This window comes from Salmo salar, chromosome ssa17 (assembly GCF_905237065.1).
Source record: "Salmo salar chromosome ssa17, Ssal_v3.1, whole genome shotgun sequence".
NCBI classification, from domain to species: Eukaryota; Metazoa; Chordata; class Actinopteri; order Salmoniformes; family Salmonidae; genus Salmo; species Salmo salar.
The window spans coordinates 9798859-9822677 of NC_059458.1; the positions used below are offsets into that span (position 1 = coordinate 9798859).

The window sequence follows — 23819 nt, forward strand, 5'->3', positions numbered from 1 at the left end:
AGCAGAGCGAAGAGGAGCAGAGCGAAGAGGAGCAGAGCGAAGAGGAGCAGAGCGAAGAGGAGCAGAGCGAAGAGGAGCAGAGTGAAGAGGAGCAGAGTGAAGGAGCAGAGTGAAGAGGAGCAGAGTGAAGGAGCAGAGTGAAGAGGAGCAGAGTGAAGGAGCAGAGTGAAGAGGAGCAGAGTGAAGAGGAGCAGAGTGAAGAGGAGCAGAGTGAAGAGGAGCAGAGTGAAGAGGAGCAGAGTGAAGGAGCAGAGCGAAGAGGAGCAGAGCGAAGAGGAGCAGAGCGAAGAGGAGCAGAGTGAAGGAGCAGAGTGAAGAGGAGCAGAGCGAAGAGGAGCAGAGTGAAGAGGAGCAGAGCGAAGAGGAGCAGAGTCGAAGAGGAGCAGAGCGCGAAGGAGCAGAGCGAAGGAGCAGAGCGAAGAGCGAAGGAGCAGAGCGAAGGAGCAGAGCGAAGGAGCAGAGCGAAGGAGCAGAGCGAAGGAGCAGAGCGAAGAGGAGCAGAGCGAAGGAGCAGAGCGAAGAGGAGCAGAGCGAAGGAGCAGAGCGAAGGAGCAGAGCGAAGAGGAGCAGAGCGAAGAGGAGCAGAGCGAAGGAGCAGAGTGGGGCTACGACTTGGCCAAAGCTACGGGGGAATATGGCAATCACTTACAGTCTGGGTTAGGAATAATGGTGTTCCACTCCAACACTGACACATTAAGGCTAAGTCTCAAATGACACCCTATTCATTATGGGCCCTTGTCAAAAGTAGTGCACTACACAGGGAATAGGCTGCCATTTGGGACGTAGCCAACCTCTTTCCATCACTGCAATTTCCATCTGATTTTTCTATCCGATTTCCATCACATTGTTTTTGAATGACTAGGCTATGCAGAGTCGGTGTAGGTTTATATGAGACTGCCCTAACTAATTCCACTGAGATTGACAGCCACCCAAGTAAGTGGAATGAGTCACGCAAGGCAGATGAAAACATCACGTGCAGCTAATTGACTTAAAAGGTATTCTACAGGAGTTCATGAATTCCGAAGTATATTGTAATCGGAAGGAGCAAGAAGTCTTCAATATGTCTTTTGTTCCTGCTAAAAACCTTCTGAAAGATTATGCTAATAATAATTATTCCATCCATCAGAGCACAATAACAGGATGGAAAAGGTTGCCAGTAGGAAGTTGGTACCATGTACAGTACTATATAGCACTGTGACAGCTGGGATTTCCACCAAACCCCATAAAAAGAAGAAAGTATGTGAAGTTATTTTACTAGCCAACAGTTTAGTCAGCAGAAACATTTAGGCCACGCGCAACAGAATACATCGAAAAGCTGCATTCTGATTTAACCTCAATAAAACACTTGAGATTTAATGTGGTTGAAATAATCCCATTAAAAAAAAGAGAAAGGAGATAAACATTTGAGACAAAGGGAGGCTAAATAGGACAAAACAGCTCATCGGTTTCCGCTATGGAGCCTGTTTGAGCCCTGTTTTGTCTCTTTTAAAAATGGTGATCGGCTAGCCATGCCTGCCTCTCCTTGGTGCCAGTGGAGGCTTGGGAGCAGCGCACAGAGCAGATGGCCTTTATGATATGCCGGTATCTGCTCCGGGCAGACTCTGGCCTGGGGCTGGAGGGCTGTGATTACTTCTGCTGCTGGTGGTTACTGTGTGTGTGTGTGTGTGTGTGTGTGTGTGTGTGTGTGTGTGTGTGTGTGTGTGTGTGTCGCTGACCTTGACTTTGCCCTCACAGTGAGGGAAGCCGTCCATGGGGGGAAGCTCACATTTCTCCTGAGCGCCGTTCAGCAGATCTGAGGAAAGAGAGGAGAGAAAAAGAGAGGAGAGAAAAGGAAGGGATCAATAAGGTCAGGCACCAGCCTTGGGAGCAAACCGTGCAGGTCTGGAATTGACAAACAAAGACGACACGGAGAGATCAATACACAGGCATGAATGAACACACTTCCTGTGTACGTACACACTGCCTCAGGCATGAATGAACACACTCCTGTGTACGTACACACTGCCTCAGGCATGTATGCGCACGACACAACAAAAACACACGCACACACACACACTTTGGGTTTTCACATCAAAAAGCTCCGAACAACCAATGACTTCACTGGGTCTGTAATTCCATGTATCCTCAGGGAGGAGGTGGTATTTTGAAGAGACTGAACATGGCCCAGAACTGAAACATCATATGTATGCATGTGATGTGTGCTCTCGCCCAATAGCACGAGCACAGGTAGCGTAACTAGTGTGACCACATGGTACCATCCATCCATCCATCCAGCCGCGACAGATACAAGATGCCAGTGAGGCTATGCTATGCTGCTCCCCTGGCCGGGCATACAGTGGTGATTTCCATCCCGGATGCAGCAGACTGACACAGGTTCAGATAAGCTCGCTCTCTGCCAGCCTCACACCGAGACAACAGACTTGGGTGGAGTTTAGATAAGTCGGCGGTACTAAAAGGCGTTAATGGAATGGGGTGCTGGGAAAGGTCACATTCCAATAAAGAAAATGTGATGGCATCTCCCATAAATAAAAGATGACTCGTTTCAATCGTTTTTTGTAAAAAAAAAAAATGATTGGGCGCGTCCCAAAATGCCCCTCTGTTTCCTATATAGTGCAAAACCTTAGCTCGTGTTCCTGTGAGAATGAAAACACCAGGGTTGGGAGAAGGTGTCCCATTAAGAAATGGCTGTTACATGACAGAGGTGATGAGGCTCAGTCAGGGCTTTATTTTCTCAGGGGGATGTCTGAAAGGCTGTCATCATGTCCATCGTCATGATTGCCCTGTCATCAGTTCAAGGCTGATACTCTCACACAGTCCGAGGGAAACTTAGTTTGGACTGACAAGAGGATATTGCCAGTGGGTCTGTGGCTTGGCCACGAGTGAATTACAGGTATCAGCACTGGCCTTTAAACGAGTTCGATAACAATAAGGGAACCGTCGCAGACTGCGTGTTTTGTCCTGTTAAAAAATCTCTTAACAGTCACTACCTGTTCTGTGAACAGTTGTTCTGAAGTAAAAAGCAAAACATCTGCACAAAACAGATAGAAAACAAGAGGCAGGCTTTTTACCATTTGCGACCCATGGGGAGCTTGCCAATAACAAAGAGGCAGACAGAGTGACCAAAAGTCCTGCGGCTTGTACAGAGCCAAATATTAGACAATGCATCACTTTGTTCTCAAGCGATTGATCAGTCCTAGATTAATTATTAAACCTTCAGGGTCAACTCAGCCCAAACTCTGAGTTCTGACGAGACCCGCCGTGTTTGGGCTAAAGATAAGACTAAAACACACCAGTGCATAGACCAATGACAATTCTTCCTTCTGTACTGAGTAGCATTCACTAAGAAACAAAGAGATTTCAGTGAGAGAGAAGAAAATGTATCAGAATTCTAATGAACAGAATGTCATGTGATCTCTGCACACAAAGCCATTTTATCCTACCACGTCAGGAGCGTGTGTGTGTGTCAGTTACTGGGAGGGGACCCCATTCTGATAATATATAGTCTCTACTCCAAGAAAAATCACTGATTGAAATTAATTGAATTCACACAGCGCTTTGACTTAATAACCCTCGATGTAAAGAGCTCATGCTGCGACGCGGCCCTCTCGTCTATTTTAATATCCTTGTTGTTTTCATACTCGCAATGGCTATGCAATACATCATTTAAATAATACACAGCATAGTGGTGGATACAGTAAACGACGGTGATAGACAAATGAGAACGCTCCGGGGTGAAGTTCCACCTAGGAACAGATTAGAGGTTGACCGATTAATCGGAATGGCCGATTAATTAGGGCTGATTTCAAGTTTTCATAACAATCGGACATCAGTATTTTTGGACACCGATTTTTTTTTTTTACACCTTTATTTAACTAGGCAAGTCAGTTAAGAACACATTCTTATTTTCAATGACGGCCTAGGAACGGTGGGTTAACTGCCTTGTTCAGGGGCAGAACGACAGATTTTTACCTTGTCAGCTCGGAGATTCGTTTTTGCAACCTTCCGGTTACTAGTCCAACGCTCTAACCACCTGCCTTACTTTGCACTCCACGAGGAGCCTGCGTGGCAGGCTGACTACCTGTTACGCGAGGGCAGCAAGAAGCCAAGGAAAGTTGCTAGCTAGCATTAAACTTATAAAAATCAATCAATCTTCACATAATCACTCGTTAACTACACTTGGTTGATGATATTACTAGTTTATCTAGCGTGTCCTGCGTTGCATATAATCGATGCGGTGCCTGTTATCGTAATTTCCGGACTATTAAGCGCACCTGAATATAAGCCGCACCCACTGAATTAAAAAAATATAAATATTTTGAACATAAATGAGCCGCACATGTCTATAAGCCGCAGGTGCCTACCGGTACATTGAAACAAATTAACTTTACACAGGCTTTAACGAAACACGGCTTGTAACAAAAATAAATAGGCTTCAATGAAACACGGCTTGTAACAAAAATAAAAAATTAGCAGTAAGCTTTACCGGTAGTTGTCTTTTTGCACTGAGTCAATTCCTCACGCTGCTGTTTCCAACGTCTTATCATCGACTCATTAAGACCAAGCTCCCGTGCAGCAGCTCTATTTCCTTTTCCAACAGCCAGATCAATCGCCTTCAACTTGAAAGCTGCATCATATGCATTTCTCCGTGTCTTTGCCATGATGAGGGTGACAAAATGACTACCGTAATCAGAATGATGGGAAGTTTGAGAGCGCTTGATTTAATCTAAACAGTAAACAAAAAAGTTGTTTGACCTTAACCCGTTCGGCAATTTCATTGGTCTAATGAAAGCTTCATGCTGCCAAAAAACTGAGCACGTCACAGAATGTGTTTTTTTAGGAAAAAATTTTGAAAGCGGGAAAAATCCACATATTAGCCGCGTCATTGTTTAAGCCGCGAGGTTCAAAGCCTGGGGAAAAAGTTGTGGCTTATAGTCCGGAATTTACGGTAATTTCGCATCAAATCACAGCCTACTTCGCCAAACGGGTGATGATTTAGCACTGTCGTTGCACCAAACCTAACCATAAACATCAATGCCTTTCTTTAAAATCAATACACAAGTATATATTTTTAAACCTGCATATTTAGTTAATATTGCCTGCTAACATGAATTTGTTATAATTAGGGAAAGTGTGTCACTTCTCTTGCTTTCCGTGCAAGCAGTCAGGGTATATGCAGCAGTTTGGGCCGCCTGGCTCGTTGCGAACTGTGTGAAGTTCATTTATTCCTAAGAAAGACCGTAATTAATTTGCCAGAATTGTACATAATTATGACATAACATTGAAGGTTGTACAATATAACAGGAATATTTAGACTTAGGGATGCCACCCGTTAGATAAAATACGGAACGGTTCCATATTTCACTGAAAGAATAAACGTTTTGTTTTCGAAATGATAGTTTCCGGATTCAACCATATTAATGACCAAAGGCTCGTATTTCTGTGTGTTATTATGTTATAATTAAGTCTATGATTTGATAGAGCAGTCTGACTGAGCGATGGTAGGCAGCAGCAGCCTCGTAAGCATTCATTCAAACAGCACTTTCGTGCGTCTGCTAGCAGCTCTTCGTAATGCTTCAAGCATTGCGCTGTTTATGACTTCAAGCCTATCAACTCCCGAGATTAGGCTGGTGTAACCGATGTGAAATGGCTAATAGCGTTTGAAACGTCACTCGCTCTGAGACTTGGAGTAGTTGTTCCTCTTGCTCTGCAAGGGCCGCGGTTTTTGTGGAGCGATGGGTAACGATGCTTCGAGGGTGGCTGTTGTCGATGTGTTCCTGGTTCGAGCCCAGGTAGGGGCGAGGAGAGGGAAGGAAGCTATACTGTTACACTGGCAATACTAAAATGCCTATAAGAACATCCAATAGTCAAAGGTATATGAAATACAAATGGCATAGAGAGAAATAGTCCTATAATAACCTCAACCTAAAACTTCTTAACTGGGAATATTGAAGACTCATGTTAAGGAACCACCAGCTTTCATATGTTCTCATGTTCTGAGCAAGGAACTTAAACGTTAGCTTTTTTACATGGCACATATTGCACTTTTACTTTCTTCTCCAACACTTTGTTTTTGCATTATTTAAACCAAATTGAACATGTTTCATTATTTATTTGAGGCTAAATTGATTTGATTGATGTATTATATTAAGTTAAAATAAGTGTTCATTCAGTATTGTTGTAATTGTCATTATTACAAATAAATAAAACAATTGGCCGATTAATCGGTATCGGCTTTTTTGGGCCTCCAATAATCGGCATCGGCATTGAAAAATCATAATCGGTCGACCTCTAGTACAGATCTAGGATGAGCTTCCCTCCCTCAAACTTAACATTAACCATAGTGAGGTAAACGCAAAACTGCCTCGAGATCAGCATCTAGCGGACACTTCAACCTACACCAATGAGAACCAAATAAGAAGAGGGACATTCGCTGCTATTCACCAACTTCCAGTGGGTCCAAACCACCTAAAGATGCCTTTGAAGCTGCTCTCTCCCGTTTCAGCCATTATCTGCTAAAAGAAGCCTTTGAGCGAGATGAGAGAGAAGACCGTTTGAACGAGGCGATGCGCAGAATCAATCATCACATAATGAGTAGCCCTAGCAGTGATTCTGCTCAGTCCAACTGCAATGGAATCACACATGCCCGACGCAACACCCTGAGCCAGGGTGTGTGACACTGCAGGCTATGCGTTGTTGCATGTTCCTATTTATTGTGTGTATTTCTGTATTCTGCCATCAATATGACTCCCTGTTAAAACAAAGGTGAAATAAATGCGGAAATGGACAACAGTCATGTGGTCATGAGACGGCCAGCCTGAAACAAAAGGCCTATTTTTTAGCCACGGTTTCCGGGAGAAACAGGAGCAGGAGAACAATAGGGGGAGGCAGACAGATTATTATTAAAGTATTTTCTATCCACACACACACACACACACCCTCTCTCCTCCTCCTCCTGACAAGACGAGCTGATATGAGCCGAGACTGGCTGAGATCTCACCAGCCAGTGTGTCAGTGACAAAACATGGCTTCTTAAGTCGCTGCTGCTTTAATCAAGCAGAAAGAGCTGCCTATCGCCAAGTGGCAGGCTAAATATAGCCGCATTATAATCAAATGTCAGAGAGGTGGTATTTAAACCTAACAAGAGATCTCTCCACATCCTGTGCCTTCTTCACAGAGCATCTTTAAGCCCGATGAGCATCTTTAGTCTGATGAACCCCGCACAACGAGGTTTAGGATTTAGATTGACATGCTGCGCTGTGGTCAAGGCAACTGCAACGCTTGCATAATAGTACTCTGTGGAACATGCACACGGTATTACGGGGCTGTGTCTGAATGTACCAGCAGAGCTACCCGTCTCTGAGTAAATAAACACAAACACACACCCCCGCACACACACATGCACAGACATGCACACACATGGAAAGGACACATGGGGGTAGGTAGTCTGTGAGGAAATGTCCTTTGAACCCATTCTCCTAGTCTGCTGGTATAAACCCCCAGTTTGAGGTCAAGCACAACATACACGTGACTCATAGCAGGACCGTTGTGCTAGAAACGTAACTCTGCAAAGGAATAGTCTATCGAAATAGCAGATAGAGCCAAATCCCTCTCCTGCACGAAGATGAAATGAAGGCTGACGTCAAGCAAAGCCAATCTTCTGATAATGCGTACCGATAAGCCCTCCGCGAGCCTAACCACACCTCTACGTGACAGGTACAGAGAGAACTAAGGCGGTGATGATGGAAAGATGACACAATCAGCAGCATTGCGTAAGACCACCTCCAATGAATGCAGGAAATATGAGGGTGATACTCAACGACACAGTACCACTGGAGCTCCTCGAGGAGTTCTATGGTTTGCCAGTACAAAATGTCAGCCGATCAGACTAGAGTTGCAAAGATTTATTCCATTATACCCTTGCTGGAAATCCTGATGGAACTGCTAATAGATCATATAAGATCCAGACAATCACAAAATAAGATTCTGGAATTTTACAAGCCTAAATCAGAAAAGGCAGCAGCTACTAGTAGTAGTAGTACCGTATTTCCAAGGTGGGAAGAGGAAGGAAGCATTTTCTCTCCATTGTCATTTTGCTTCTCTGAGTTGATCATTAAGCTAAACCCAGGTTTAGCTTGGGTTAACTCAAAATGGACTTTGGACTAAATAAATCAGGCTTAAGTTACACCCGCTCGCCTTCTTCAGCCCCCCTTCAAACCCATTCCTCTCCTCACAGTCCTGCGCTCATCATCATCCACCTCCTGACATTTTAGCTTTCTGGAAGCGTTACGTAAGGAAGAAGCATCATGGAACCCACTCAACAATGAAAGGTGCCGTTAGAGTGGGAGAGATACATGGGGTGCCTCCAAAATGGCACCCTATTCCCTATAACGTGCTCTACTTATGACCAGAGGGCCCTGGTCAAAAGTAGTGCACTATACAGGAAATATGGTGCAATTTCAGACTCAACTATGGTCCAGCTCCATAATGGCAAGATATAAAAAATATATTTTCCCCGCTTTTCATCTCCCTCACCGCTTCTGTTCCATCAAGACCACAGCTCCAACTTTGGGTGTACTTTACTGTGCGAGTGAAGACATCTTTGAACACCTCATCAATTAAGCAAGAGGCAGCTAATGGAGAGTGCCCTCTCAGCCACAGAACAGCTGTAGGCTCTCAGTGTGGTGACAGGAGGAGAGGGGCTCTGTGTGTGTGTGTGTGTGTGTGTGTGTGTGTGTATATATACATACACACTTGTTTTCCTACATTATCAGGACCCCAATGTCCTAACAAATCACCCGAATGTCCTGACAAGGTCGGAAAACAAGAACTTTTTTAAAAAGCCAGGATTTTTTTTTTGTCGAAGTTTGTCAAATGCTATTTCAAGCTTAAGGTTTAGGTTTTTGGTGTTAAGTTTAGGGTTTTAAGGTAAGGGTTAGGGGATGGGGAAAAATCTGGAATTCCACAAAAATAAAGCTATGTGGACTAGAGGTCGACCGATTATGATTTTTCAACGCCGATACCGATTATTGGAGGACCAAAAAAGCCGATACTGATTAATTGGACGATATTTATATATATATTTGTAATAATGACAATTACAACAATACTGAATGAACACTTATTTTAACTTAATATAATACATCAATAAAATCTATTTAGTCTCAAATAAACAATGAAATATGTTCAATTTGGTTTAAATAATGCAAAAACAAAGTGTTGGAGAAGAAAGTAAAAGTGCAATATGTGCCATGTAAAAAAGCTAACGTTTAAGTTCCTTGCTCAGAACATATGAAAGCTGGTGGTTCCTTTTAACATGAGTCTTCAACATTCCCGGGAAGAAGTTTTAGGTTGTAGTTATTATAGGACTATTTCTCTCTATACGATTTGTATTTCATATACCTTTGACCATTGGATGTTCTAATAGGTACTTTAGTATTGCCAGCCTAATCCCGGGAGTTGATAGGCTTGAAGTCATAAACAGTGCAATGCTTGAAGCACAGCGAAGTGCAGGAAAGTGCTGTTTGAATGAATGCTTACGAGCCTGCTGCTGCCTACCACCGCTCAATCAGACTGCTCTATCAAATCATAGACTTAATTATAACATAATAACACACAGAAATACGAGCCTTTGGTCATCAATATGGTCAAATCCGGAAACTGTCGTTTCGAAAAAAACAAAACATTTATTCTTTCAGTGAAATATGGAACCGTTACGTATTTTATCTAACGGGTGGCATCCCTAAGTCTAAATATTCCTGTTACATTGCACAACCTTCGATGTTATGTCATAATTATGTACAATTCTGCCAAATTATTTAGTCTTTGCTAGGAAGAAATGGTCTTCACACAGTTCGCGGCCCAAACTGCTGCATATACCCTGACTCTGCTTGCACAGAACGCAAGAGAAGTGACGCAATTTCCCTAGTTAAAAGAAATTCATGTTAGCAGGCAATATTAACTAAATATGCAGGTTTAAAAATATATACTTGTGTATTGATTTTAAGAAAAGCATTGATGTTTATGGTTAGGTACACATTGGTGCAACGACAGTGCTTTTTTCGCGAATGCGGTGTCCAAAAATGCCGATTATCAATTGTTATGTAAACTTGAAATCGGCCCTAATTAATATTCCATTCTGATGAATCGGTCGACCTCTAGTGTGGACTTTGAGGGGATGTTGTGGAAGCGGAGAAGCTGGATGAAGACCATAAGCAGGGATGATTTTCCATGGAGGAAAAACACACACACCCACACCTGGAGCGAGGCTGCCAGCATGGCTCCTGTTGATTGACTCTAGTCTGGAGAAGTCATCCAGAACAGTCTTCATTCTCTACAGGACCTCACAACAGTGTAAGAACAGAACAACATGTACGTCCTAGTGTGTGTGTGTGTGTGTGTGTGTGTGTGTGTGTGTGTGTGTTTCCCAAAAGCATCTTAAGGCTAAGTTCATTGACCTCAATGGCTCTAACGACGAACTTAGCCTTGAGCTCAATAGTTCTAATGATTAACTTAGCCTTAAGATCATTTTGGGAAACCAGTACCAGAACCTCAGTCTCACGGCAGGGTAAATGACAAAGGTTCCAGAGTCCCTGTGGCAGCCAAAAGCCTTGATTTATCAGCTCATCATCTCCCAAGCATGACTAACGTTCCCCTGTTTCAAATTAATTAAGAAGAGCTGTGTAATATTTACTAATGAGTTAAAGCCGCAATGGTGGGAAGAATCCATTGTGAGGGTAACATTTCAGAGAATTCAGGTAGTCAGGGACAGGGCTTTGAATAGCATTTGAATAACATTGGCTCTGTACTGGCCCCCCGGTATATAGCCTCGTTATTGTAATTTTATTGTGTTACTTTATATATACTTTTTATCTTTTACTTTGATTTATTTAGTAAATATTTTCTTAACTCTATTTCTTGAACTGCATTGTTGGTTAAGAGCTTGTAAATAAGCATTTCACAGTATGTATTCGGCGGATGTGACAAATAAAATTTGATCTTACATTTCCATTCCTCATTCAAAGGGCTTCAATGTGCTGTCTGGGTTGAAGTTGAAGTTGCCCTTAGACTCTGTATTTCCTCCACTAATGGTTAACAGGGCCAAAAATTAACACCAGCGTGTAGATTTTGGCATTGTCGGGTGAAATGTCAATTTCACCAGCCACGTTGATGGGTGGTCAGGGCGAGCATTTCACTCACATTTGTGAATACAAATAGTCAAGAATGATCAAATTTATAGTCAAATAAATGCTGCAGTAGATGCTTTCAAAGTATTTCTGCCTTTTCGTTTCATAGCTGGTAAATTAACCGCACAAAGTCAAAGAACTACGAATCCTATATAGCTTATTCTACTTTGCGCTACAACACAGCCTGGCTGGGGTGTTGAGTGAAAGATTCATTTGTAGAAGCGGAGCGTACTGGCATAAAAGTCTGTCTAATTTACATGAAACTAAAGTCTACTGAAGTGAGACGTTGTTGTGTTTCTTGGCTATTTACATTGTTTTGTTCACAAGCTCGGTTGATTTTCTATGTTAGAGTTTCAACTGCTAAGGAAGAAAAGAAAATGATTCTACTAGTCAAAATCAATCTCAAAAAGGTGCACACAGGACTTAAGTCGAGCTACCAAGGTAACCTTCAAAGGGAAGGTGAACATTTTTGTCTCCTCTGTGATACACTATATATACAAAAGTAGTGGATTCAGCTATTTCTGCCACACCCGTTGCTGATTGTTCGTCGGGAGCTTCATGAGCAGCCCCACACAAGCCAAGCCTAAGATCAGCATGCGCAATGCCAAGTGTCGGCTGGACTGGTGTAAAGCTCGCCGCCATTGGAGCAGTGGAAACACATTCTCTGGAGTGATGAATCTGGGTATGGCAGACACCAGGAGAATGTTACCTGCCCGAATGCATAGTGCCTACTGTAAAGTTTAGTGGAGTAGGAATAATGGTCTGGGCTGTTTTTTTTCATGGTTCGGGCTAGGCCCCTTAGTTCCAGTGAAGGGAAATCTTAACGCTACAACATACAATGACATTCTAGACAATTCAGTGTTTCCAACTTTGTGGAAAGCCCTTTCCTGTTTCAGCATGACAACAGCCCCAGTGCACAAAGCGAGGTACACACAGAAATGGTTTGTTGAGATCAGTGTGGAAGAACTTGACTGGCCTGCAAAGAGCCCAGACATCAACCCCATTGAACACTTTTGGGATTAATTGGAACACCGACTGCGAGCCAGGCCTAATCTCCCAACATCAGTGCCCGACCTCACTAATGCTTGTGGCTAAATGGAAGCAAGTCCCTGCAGCAATGTTCCAACATCTAGTGGAATGTCTTCCCAGAAGAGTGGAGGCTGTTATAGCAGAAAAGGGGTGACCAACTCCATATTAACGCTCATGACTTTGGAATGAGATGTTCGATGAGCAGGTGTCCACATACTTTTGGTCATGTACAGTGAGTGAAAAAAGTACTTGATCAAAAGTTTACATACACAATAAGTTGGGTGAATTTTGGCCCATTCCTCCTGACAGAGCTGGTGTAACTGAGTCAGGTTTTTAGGCCTCCTTGCTCACACATGCTTTTTCAGTTCTGCCCACATATTTTCTATAGGATTGAGGTCAGGGCTTTGTGATGGCCACTCCAATACCTTGACTTTGTGGTCCTTAAGCCATTTTGCCACAACTCTGGAAGTACGCTTGGGGTCATCGTCCATTTGGAAGACACATTTGCGACCAAGCTTTAACTTCCTGGCTGATGTCTTGAGATGTGGCTCAATATATCCACATAATTTTCCTCTCTCATGATGCCATCTATTTTGTGAAGTGAACCAGTCCCTCCTACAGCAAAGCATCCTCACAACATGATGAAACCACCCCGTGCCGGTTGGGATGGTGTTCTTCAGCTTGCAAGCCTCCCCCGTTTCCTCCAAACATAATGATGGTCATTACGGCCAAACAGTTCTATTTTTGTTTCATCAGACCAGTGGGCATTTCTCCAAAAGGTACGATCTTTGTCCCCATGTGCAGTTGCAAACCGTAGTCTGGCTTTTTTATGGCGGTTTTGGAGCAGTGGCTTCTTTCTTGCTGAGCGGACTTTCAGGTTATGTCGATATAGGACTTGTTTTACTGCAGATATAGATACTTTTGTACTGGTTTCCTCCAGCATCTTCACAAGGTCCTTTGCTGTTGTTCTGGGTTTGATTTGCACTTTTCGCACCAAAGTACATTCATCTCGAGGAGACAGAACGCGTCTCCTTCCTGAGCGGTATGACGGCTGCGTGGGTCCCATGGTGTTTATACTTGCGTACTATTGTTTGTACAGATGAACATGGTACCTTCAGGAGTTTTGAAATTGCTCCCAAGGATGAACAATTTTTTTTCTGAGGTCTTGGCTGATTTCTTTTGATTTTCCCATGATGTCAAGCAGAGGCACTGAGTTTGATGGTAGGCCTTGAAATACATCCACAGGTAAACCTCCAACTGACTCAAATGATGTGAATTAGCCTATCAGAAGCTTCTAAAGCCATGACATCATGTTTTGGAAATTTCCAAGCAGTTTAAAGGCACAGTCAATCAACTTACTGTATGTAAACTTCTGACCCACAGGAATTGTGATATAGTGAATTATAAGTGAAATAATCTGTCTATAAACAATTGTTGAAAATATTACTTGTGTCATGCACAAAGTAGATGTCCTAACCTACTTGCCAAAACTATAGTTTGTTAACAAGAAATTTGTGTGGTTGAAAAAGTGAGTGGTTAAAAAACGAGTTTTAATGACTCCAACCTAAGTGTATGTGAACTTCCCACTTCAACTGTAGATTACTAAATCTACTTGCCAGCGTGGCTGGTGGACCAAAAAGTACATTTTATGCCCTGATGGTTAAGGTTAGGATTGGGGGAGGAGAAGCTGATCCTAGATATATACCTTGAGGAAACTTCACCCCAGAGTGCAATGTACAAGATCAGGTGTCCCCATTTGCACTCCTATTCATTTAAATCTAGGCCTATGTTTCCAGAGGTTGTTCTGTAATATCAGCATCATAAACTATCTTCCCCCTAGCATCACCATAAAGGACCTGATTTGCATTTGAGGACAGAGGCAAAAGAGATGTTTTACATTTACAGCTCTAGTGTTTTGCTGGCTGTGACTTTGTGCCTTCACACAAAGGCAGTCCATAAACTGGTTTAAAAAGACCATAAAATATCAGAACTGTGATGTACAAGAAGTCATGTGTTCTCCTTCTTTGGGGTAAAGTTTCTCCTTGGTACAGATCAAGGATCCGCTTTCCTCCCCCAACCCTAACCTTAACCTTTCAGTGGAAAAATGTTAAACTGACAAAAGATCAGCATCTAAGTGCAATTTCACCCTACACCCAGCAACACTAGCTAGCACCAGTATAACTAGCCTGTAGTCAATTGTCTCATACCGCAGGTACAATATTTGCATGGCATTATCCATGCAGGAAAACATTGGTCCTTCCCAAGGCTGCATGATGTCATGTTACAGTGTGTACAGCCAGCATGAAACAATGATGCCTTGTTACTGACTGTAGAGGGATCATGCTTGCTTAAATGTATCCCTTATTATGATTCCTGTCAACAAAAATATCAGCACATTCTCAATTGTTACCTGGTTCAATCAATACAACCGAGGTTAGACTAGTCAGGTCCCAGATCTGTTTGTGTGGTCTTGCCAATTCCTGTCGCGTCAATTGAGCGCACAAGATCTGGGACCAAACGAGGGTTGTTGGAGAGTGCATTGATGAATTAAGAAAAATATTCAAATCTACCACAGCGAACCAGAGTAGAAACAGATGCGTCCGTCTCAACAACAACACATGCTGTACAAACGTAGGGCCCCAGATGAGGCCAATGTTGATCCTCTCTGAACGGATACAGAGTCACTGTTAGTTATAACAAAAGCCAAATATCTGTTTTACGGGGGAGTTAATACAGTGCAGCGCTTTGTTTACCGTCCCCCAGGATACGGCTGCCTCGTTCAGTACGGCTCAAACAGTCGAACACAAACCAGCAAAGGAGAAAGGAAGAGAGAGCGAAAGAGAGAGAAGTGAAGCTGAGTGGCACACAGGGCCTGTGCTGAGGCTTGGCTGCTGGCTCCAGACGATCTCCCCATCCCATCCATAGACATAGATACATAATTCCATCCCATCCAGGGCTTGATCAGGCAGGGCACTGCAGAACACGCTTTCGCAGCATGATACAGTATGCTCCTTTGTGAGCTCCGCAAGTGGCCACATTTCTCAACCTCACCTTGTTTACAATTAGATCCTCATCCACACTCCATATGAAAAGTGTCTATGGGGAGACCTCCAATAATTGCGCTAAAAAAGTGAGCTAGACAGGGAAAAAAAAAACACATTGCACGTTGTACTGCAAATGGTTTGCCAAATCTGCACTGATGCAAAGCAGAGGCCTTGCTGGCCTGCAACCCCAATGTCACCCTATTCCCTATATAGTGCACTACTCTTGACCTGGGCCCACAGTAGTGCGCTATATAGAGAAAAGGGTGCCATTTGGGACGCAGGCCATGAGTTGTTTCCAACTGGATGTGTTAGCAGCCTGTTCCAGGGAAAGCCTGGAAACGTTCAGCAGGGCACTCAAAAACATCCTGTAATGTTTTCCATCATGCTGTCATGCAGGTGAACGCAGAACACAGAGCAGGTGTTATCTCACTTCCAGAGGAGATAAGGAAATTCAAAAGCTCATGGAAGCGATTCAGAATACAAAATGTCCTTTCTGGCTCCTAAGATAGCAAGATTGCTTTGTAGTGGGGCAATGTATTCAAAAAGCAAGGCTATCTAGCCTACTCCTTGTTCAAAAGCCTTTTCTCTGGCCTACCTCTGTGTGGTGTCGGTTACCCAGTACAAATGCCTTTACTTTTCACTGTGCAATCGCCAAACCGTATTGACTAAAACCCAACTCTGCAGTGAACGCTTGGAAATGTCAGTGCTGATCTCTATGAGTGGCCCTGAGCAGGGTGGCAGACGAGGTGTGACGGCACCAAGGCATCCGTCCCTATTCACAAGCTGGTGAGAGGGCGGTGGTGCATGTAACAGAAGTGGGTCGATGAGTAACTTTGTTTGCAATTTGGATGAGACCGGAAGCCTAGGCTTTACCTCAGAGAGATAACAAGTTTGCAGGAGACCCGGGTTTGAACCCAATCAGACACAGATCCAGACCCACACACAGCACTGGCTTCATTGGCTGGGGGCCCTATCCCAGTCCTCACTGTCTACACACACCCACTAGTCAGTTCCTGAGCCTGACTCTCTCAGCACGGCTTGCCAGACATGTTCCTGCCACATCCTACAAATGTTAGCCTGTGTAGCATGTCACACCGTGTCTTCATGGAAAAGAGGCCAAGTGTTACAGTGAAGAAGTGCCTCTCACAATGTCAGGTAGTCAATACGCCAAGCTATGAAGTGTTTTCTGATACACACACTCATATGTGCACGAGTCTCAAACCCGGAACTCAAAACGTATAATAAACGATCCATATCCGCATGATCCATGGTTGGAACTCAAACAAATATTAGAAGAACGTGTCTGGGCGGTTTGGTGTCAACGTCCAATGTAAATGTTAAACTTTGAATGCAAATATTTGAATGCGATAGGACTCAGTCATATTTGGGCCTGTGTAGGCCATAACACGGAACCCAAACCGGCTGCGCGCGTGAACCATCGTGCATAAATGTATTTTGTCCCCCCCACACCAAACACGATCACGACACGCAGGTTAAAATATCAACACAAACTCTGAACCAATGACATTAATTTGGGGACTGGTCGAATAGCATTAAACATGTATGGCAATTTAGCTAGTTAGCTTGCACTTGCTAGCTAATTTGTCCTATTTAGCTAGCCTGCTTTTGCTAGCTAATTTGTCCTGGGATATAAACATTGAGTTGTTATTTTACCTGAAATGCCCGAGGTCCTCCGACAATTAATCCACACATAAAACGGTCAACTGAATCGTTTCTAGTCATACCCACGTGCCATCTCCTCATTGGTTATACCCAATGAGAAGATGGCACGTGGGTATCTGCTTCTATAAACCAATGAGGAGATGGGAGAGGCAGGACTTGCAGCGCGATCTGCGTCACAAATAGAACTGACTATTTTAGCCCTTGACGACGCAGAAGCTCGTTGACGTGCGTGAGCAGTGTGGGTGCAATAATTGAATAATATAGATTTCTACATTTATTTTGCGACGTGAGCGGTGTAGTCAGGATAGTCAGGAGTCGACACTGCCAATACAGTAGAGTATTACCAACCTGAGAGAAAGTGCATTGGAGATCCTGTAATTGCCAGGCCTCAGAGGCTAGAGACGTTCTTTGTCAAGCAAATCTTGAACCTGGAGGTCTTTAGTGATCAACATCCTACCTGCCCCTGACCACTGAACCAAGACATACTTAGCACTGGCAGGTCTGGGGTTTCCATTGTACACAGTAACCCTAGTCAAAATCTATAGGAGTGCACCTACTGCCTTTATATGCACAGAAAGCTGGGGTGTAGTCATGGAGGTGAACAGCTGGACTGATTTGTTTAAGAGAGAGACATCAGATTGGATAGTGTCCGTCAGTGGGTGATGTATGAGTGTTTCTGGAGCGGACCGAATCTCTCAGCACCTGATTAGTATTGACTAAGAACACAGGGCGGAGAACTCGCTGAGAGGAAAACACACAGCCTCTGCGCTCACCACAAGCAGACCTCAGATCTCAGCACATTAGGTGTCATTCAAAGGAGGGCTAGACGGTTGGCCCAACATTTCGGCCCCAAAACCTCAGATTGGCCAGCGTCTATGAAATGGAGTTGACATGTCAAAATGACACATCCATGTTATGTCAAAGGCTACGTAATGTTGAATGACAACATTCCCAGAGGATTTTTGATAGTCAGCTGTTGAGGGAACGTAGTATTCCTTTTTATTTATTTTTATTGAATATCCGAAACATACAATATACATGCAGTTAAGCCGCTCAGCAACTACACCACACCAGTCATCCAACAGACTTCCATTCAGAGCGACACACAGAAGCATCCAGGGTCAATGCCCTGCTCAAGGGACCGTTGACAGATCTCCCACCAGGTCAAAAAACGTGAACCCGAACCCTCCAAGATTCCCCCCACAGTTCCCCAATTGCTGTCCCTCAACCATCCGAGACCCAACCCACAGTCCACGCAAAAACACAATTCCATTCCCCACCCCCAAGAACCCCCCAATGCACCAACAACCAAGATAATGAACTAAAGAGAAAAGACAGAAGAAAACAACAAACAACAATGCAAAAAAAAAAATGTAAGAATAAAAAGACTTCAAGGACAACCAAAATCATAACAGCAATACCAACTGTATATGTTTGAGTGCATGTCTGGCACTATTACATGTGTGTGTGTCTGTGTATGTGTGTATTTGAATGAGAGTGTGTGTGTATATGCATGTGTACAAACACCTGCACATCATCAGCCTCAGGCAAACCGGCATTAGCTGTAAAAACACTGCCACTTAGTGTCATTCAAACGTACTTTTAATTATGTTTTATTTGGACTTTATTTAAAACTTTTGTCTTTGACCATCATCCTATATTCGTATTTAATTAATAGTGGTTTCGTTTTAATCAAAACTAACAAACCAAGTGTTTTCCAGCATACAGTGTTCAGCTGCGCACTCAGATCATTTTTACATTACATTTTAGTCATTTAGCAGACGCTCTTATCCAGAGCGACTTACAGTAGTGAATGCATACTTTTTTGTTTTTTGTTTTGTACTGGCCCCCCGTGGGAATCGAACCCACAACCCTGGCGTTGTGCACACCATGCCAGCGTTGCAAACACCATGCTCTACTGAGCCACAGGGATAAAGATGACTTTATTGCCTTATTCCTTCCTCAAAGAGAGAAGCATTTTCTGCGACAGCAACAGTCTGCAAGATGAAATTGTAAGCAGTATTATAATCCTGCCTGAGCTGCGCCGTGATGCATTAGGGTTACCGCCCCCAGGGAGGCAGCGGTGTCATTGTCCCGTGTGGCATCACTGAAACCTTAGCCCTCCGTCCACTGGTGGCAGTCGTCTGTCCTAGGTCGGGCGTGATGCATTAGGGTTACCGCCCCCAGGGAAACCTTAGCCCTCCGTCCACTGGTGGCAGTCGTCTGTCCTAGGTCGGGCGTGATGCATTAGGGTTACCGCCCCCAGGGAAACCTTAGCCCTCCGTCCACTGGTGGCAGTTGTCTGTCCTAGGTCGGGCGTGATGCATTAGGGTTACCGCCCCCAGGGAAACCTTAGCCCTCCGTCCACTGGTGGCAGTTGTCTGTCCTAGGTCGGGCGTGATGCATTAGGGTTACCGCCCCCAGGGAAACCTTAGCCCTCCGTCCACTGGTGGCAGTCGTCTGTCCTAGGTCGATGACAAAGATTAAGAAGACAAAGAGATGGGCCATCCTGTGGCGGAAATGGGCTGTTCTGTCCACACTCACGGCCAGCAGCGTCTCAAAAACAACAGCCTACTCGCTACAAATTACACAGAAGGCCCAACTTGCGGCCGTGTCAAAAGCAACATCCACACATTTCAATGGCAGCCAGCTAGGGGGAGACGAAAAGAGAGCCAGCCAGATCCCAGAAGCCCAGCACCTGGCCTTTCATCCTTTTACATCCCCCCTTCATCACCCCTTCCCCTCCTCCCTCTACCAGCATGATTGCATTTCAGCAGGGCGATAGCTAACGCGCTACGCTAACACTCAGAGGAAAACACTGCTTGGTGAATGGCTGCATCAACATGAAGCAGACAGACAAATGTCCACACCAAGGCATTCTGAGTATGGCTGAATCAACCCTCTCCCGCTGATCGAAAATCAAGATTGAGCCATCCTTGTGCTGTTAAGAGCCTCTGTGATCCTCCGTGTCTCTGGCCCAGCTGAGCTGAATGGTGGCAGCCAGACAGTGTAGTGGATGTGCCAGGTATTAGAAGCTCAGACCAGGCGAGTGATGGCCTTTTCCTCAGAACTCACATCAAGTGGCTCTGGACGGAGAGGAGACCCAGGCAGCTATTTAGGCCCACCCGATAAGGACCTCGCCGATTTACTTCTTAAAGGTGACCTTCTAGAGTTCAAGTGACTACAGATGGAAACTAGCCTGCTAGATAAATCTGTCATATTTACTGAAATGTTGGGGAATGCGAATTGTCAAATAAATGTAATTTAAAACAGTGAAATGCTCTGATGCCCTCACATTTGAGCCCAGCAAGCCCCCTAATGTAACGTGGAGTAAGACGATGTTCAGTGCTTATAGAAGCAAATATACTGAACACAAAAATAAAAACGCAACATGTAAAGTGTTGGTCCTGTTTCATGAGCTGAAAAAACAATGCCACAGATGTCTCAAGTTTGGAGGGAGAGTGCAATTGGTATGACTGCAGGAATGTCCACCAGTGTTATTGCCAGAAAACTGAATGTTCATTTCTTTACCATAAGCTGCCTCCAGTGTCGTTTTAGAGAATTTGTCAGTACGTCCAACCAGCCTCACAACCGCAGACCACGTGTAACCACACCATCCCAGGACATCCACATCCAGCTTCTTCACCTGCGGGATCGTCTGAGGGGCAGTGGGCCTAATGAATTTATTTCAATGAACTGATTTCCTTATATAAATTGTAACTCAGTAAAATCTTCGAAATTGTTGCATGTTGCGTTTATATTTTAGTTCAGTACAGATTGGAAGGCATAGTAATAATATAGGACAACAGAAGTAGTTATGCTATGCTTCCCCACCAACACGGAAAATGATGATGGCAGACTGACATCCACACTAAAGACAAGCATTTGTGAAAACTAGGCCTGAATAGCATCGTCATAGCATAGAATCCTGGTAAAGAAACTCAAAGGTATTCATGCTATGTGGCTTTTCTGCTTTAGCTTACTGGAAATTGTTTTCATAATAACACTAACAAGAAGGTTGACAGAACGTATTGTGTGGGTTTTATCTGCGGGTAATGTTATTTGTCACAGAATAATGTTAAGATCTGGAGGAGGCTTGTGCAGCAGTCTGCAAACCACCAATGGCCCTGAGCAGTACTCTGCCCCCAAACAAGGAAACATTAGGAAATGTTTCATTTAAAACGTCTTACTTTTCTTTGTAAGCAACTTCCTACCACATTTGTGCACTTTGGGCTATAGGACAGTCAGCTATAGTATATGAAAACAAAAAGTAGCCAAGGGGAGACTGTAGATAGATATTTAGAGGTCTGATATGCAGAAGTAGGCTAACAGAGACCACAGTTGGTTAAACGCTGTCATCAAATGAGGGATGCAACATCGCCACTACACTATAAAACATACAAAGATCAAACCGTGTGTAAATAGGTCTGCAAAAGGACAGTGAAGCCATGTTCTCATTAACACTTCCTTATTTCACTCACAACCACATCAAATTAGACAAAAATAAAAACTGACTTGGAATTAAAAAAAAAAAGACTGGCCTACAGAATACAATGTGTAACTTAGCCTGCAAACAGAGTGACACTACAACATACTCGCATGAACTTCCTTAAGTGACCTCACATTTGCTCATCACTGCAAGGAAGCAGAGTGGCCACCGCAGACTCTCCCCGGTCACATGACCTGACATCATTTTGTGTTTCTCCGATGGAACATCTTTCTGATGGGTTTAAGGGTCCACCTCCACCAACAAAGGCTCCATGAGTTAGGCTTATCCAATTCTGCAATTGAATGACCTAACAAGTGTTTATTTCGTTTTTTATTTAGTCTACATGGAGGAAGCATTGTCAAAGACCTTGGTCCCAAACAGCTGCTAGGAAGGGACTAGGCGTTGTCCTCTGAGTTCCGACGACTCAGCCACATCCATACACAGCTGTGAGGTGGGTCGGGCACTGGCCAGACGTGACATGTTTGTTTGCTCCCTGCTCATCTGGGCTGTAGCTTTAGTGAAGAGAGGTATTCTGAGAAACTGACCTAGCCACTAATGATGTGCTACCCCCAATGGAGATTGTCATGGTAGCGCATTTTGTCAGATGTTTTTGTTCTTAAATCAAAAACAGAGGGGTAGCTTTAAAATGAACACTTTGTAAAGCAATCTAGTTGCGACAATTGAATTCGGGAGATAAAGATGTTTACTTCATGATTATACCAAAATGTGCATATTTACAGTGATTAAAGCAGCATATTTTGTCTAGGCAGTACATTAGCGGTGGTTAGGTCTGATAGTCAGAACAGAGGCATCTCTCCATGGCTGAGCAGGGCACAAACTGTCTGACAGAGACAGTGTGGCAGCAGGGTAAGGGGGGAGCACTACACCTCTTCCTGGGGCCCTGAGTTCTCCACCTTGATAGCTAGCAGCCTCTCCAAAGACATGTGTGATCCCCTCACTGTCCAGATCCTATCTGAGTAATTGCCTTCCCAGCACCACATGGTCCAGGGGAAAGCAGCAAATGGGTTGGCAAGGCTGCCTGCCACACAGGACAGACGTGGAGAGGAGGAGTGGTGTTTCAGGGACAACTCAGACTGTTAGGGCAAACCACACTGCCAAATGATACGTGTGTCTATTAACAGGTTAGAAGTCAAGACAACCAGTATGGTCTCTTTCCTTTGACTCGTCCGAAGCCAGAGCGTTCCATTGGTTAACAAAGGGTGGGATTGAGATATCAATGCACCGTTAATGTGGTATGGGAGATAACCTCCATGTCGTTATCGCTGTTGCACAGGAAGTGGCGGTTGCTGCAGCACAGGAGGACCACAATGTCCTGCCCGACACAGCTAGCAGGGAACTGTCACTGATACTGATGCAGCCCAAGATGGCGGCAGTATACTTATTAAAATAAATATGAAATTATCCTAACACAGAAAGGAGGCCGAGTTAAAAATGATTTATTTTGTTTAAGAAACGTTCTGAAGCCTGAGCGGAATGGGCCTAGCTCGCTCAAGAGTAGAATGCCCTCTTTGTAACTCAATCGTCATAATCTAATTCCGACCATATTCTGTCGCCACACCAGGGTGAATAGAACCATTTCAGTGCAGGCTCAGAGCACAACTTTACTCTTACCAGCACAAATAACACTATTCACCTAAGCTCACATCAGATTCACAGGAGAACTGAGTGGCTGCTAGTTTCTTTTTGTTATTTTCTTTCAATGTGTGTCCAGACCTAGAAAACCAGGTGAGCTCCTAACTAATAAATTACCTTACAATTGGTCAATCAAGTACAAGGGAGGAGGGAAAACCCACAGACACTCAGCACCTCCAGGAATTGAGCTTGACACCCCTGCTATAGGCATAGGTCTTGTTATTTTGACATGTTCCAGAACTAGGACTGGGGATTATCAAGGGGCAATGGCTTGTTTTTGAATGTCTTCAATAAAAGAAGATTCAGCTATCCTCAGGAGAAAAAAATAAGCTAGTGTAAGGAGAGAGTGAGCCTCACCTGCCACGTTGACCTTCTCCGCATTGGAGGCGCTGGGGGTGACCGTGCTGGTGCCGTTGGTCAGGTTAGCCCCCGTGCTGTTGTAGATGATCTCCACCTTGGACTCCAGCTTGCCCAGCCGTACCATGATGTTGTCCAGGAGCACCGCCAGGGTCTTCTTCAGATCTGGAGGAGGGAAACACAGTATAGCATGAAGCATAGATACCTCACATCAGTCTTACTGCTAACCAGCTAATTTAACTTGAGGCTAAAATATACAGTACAGTGTTTTCTAGATTTCCCTTTCATTTTCCTGTCATTTTAATTGATCTCAAGAATAGTCATTTTCAAATCTGATTGACTTTGAAGGACAAGGAGGAAATTACCGCATAGTGATATAAT

The 23819-nt window shown here is 44.0% G+C and overlaps 1 protein-coding gene across 1 annotated transcript in view; it reads right to left on the bottom strand.

The window, feature by feature from the left end:
• LOC106575089 (alpha-1,6-mannosylglycoprotein 6-beta-N-acetylglucosaminyltransferase A) overlaps nucleotides 1-23819 on the bottom strand; it is a 141286-nt gene that overhangs the window by 78217 nt on the left and 39250 nt on the right. Inside the window, exons 3-4 of the mRNA XM_014151270.2 lie at nucleotides 23439-23603; nucleotides 1716-1792 (exon numbers count right to left, since the gene is read on the bottom strand). Coding sequence (XP_014006745.1) covers nucleotides 1716-1792; nucleotides 23439-23603 — 242 coding nt within the window. The remainder of the gene's footprint in view (nucleotides 1-1715; nucleotides 1793-23438; nucleotides 23604-23819) is intronic.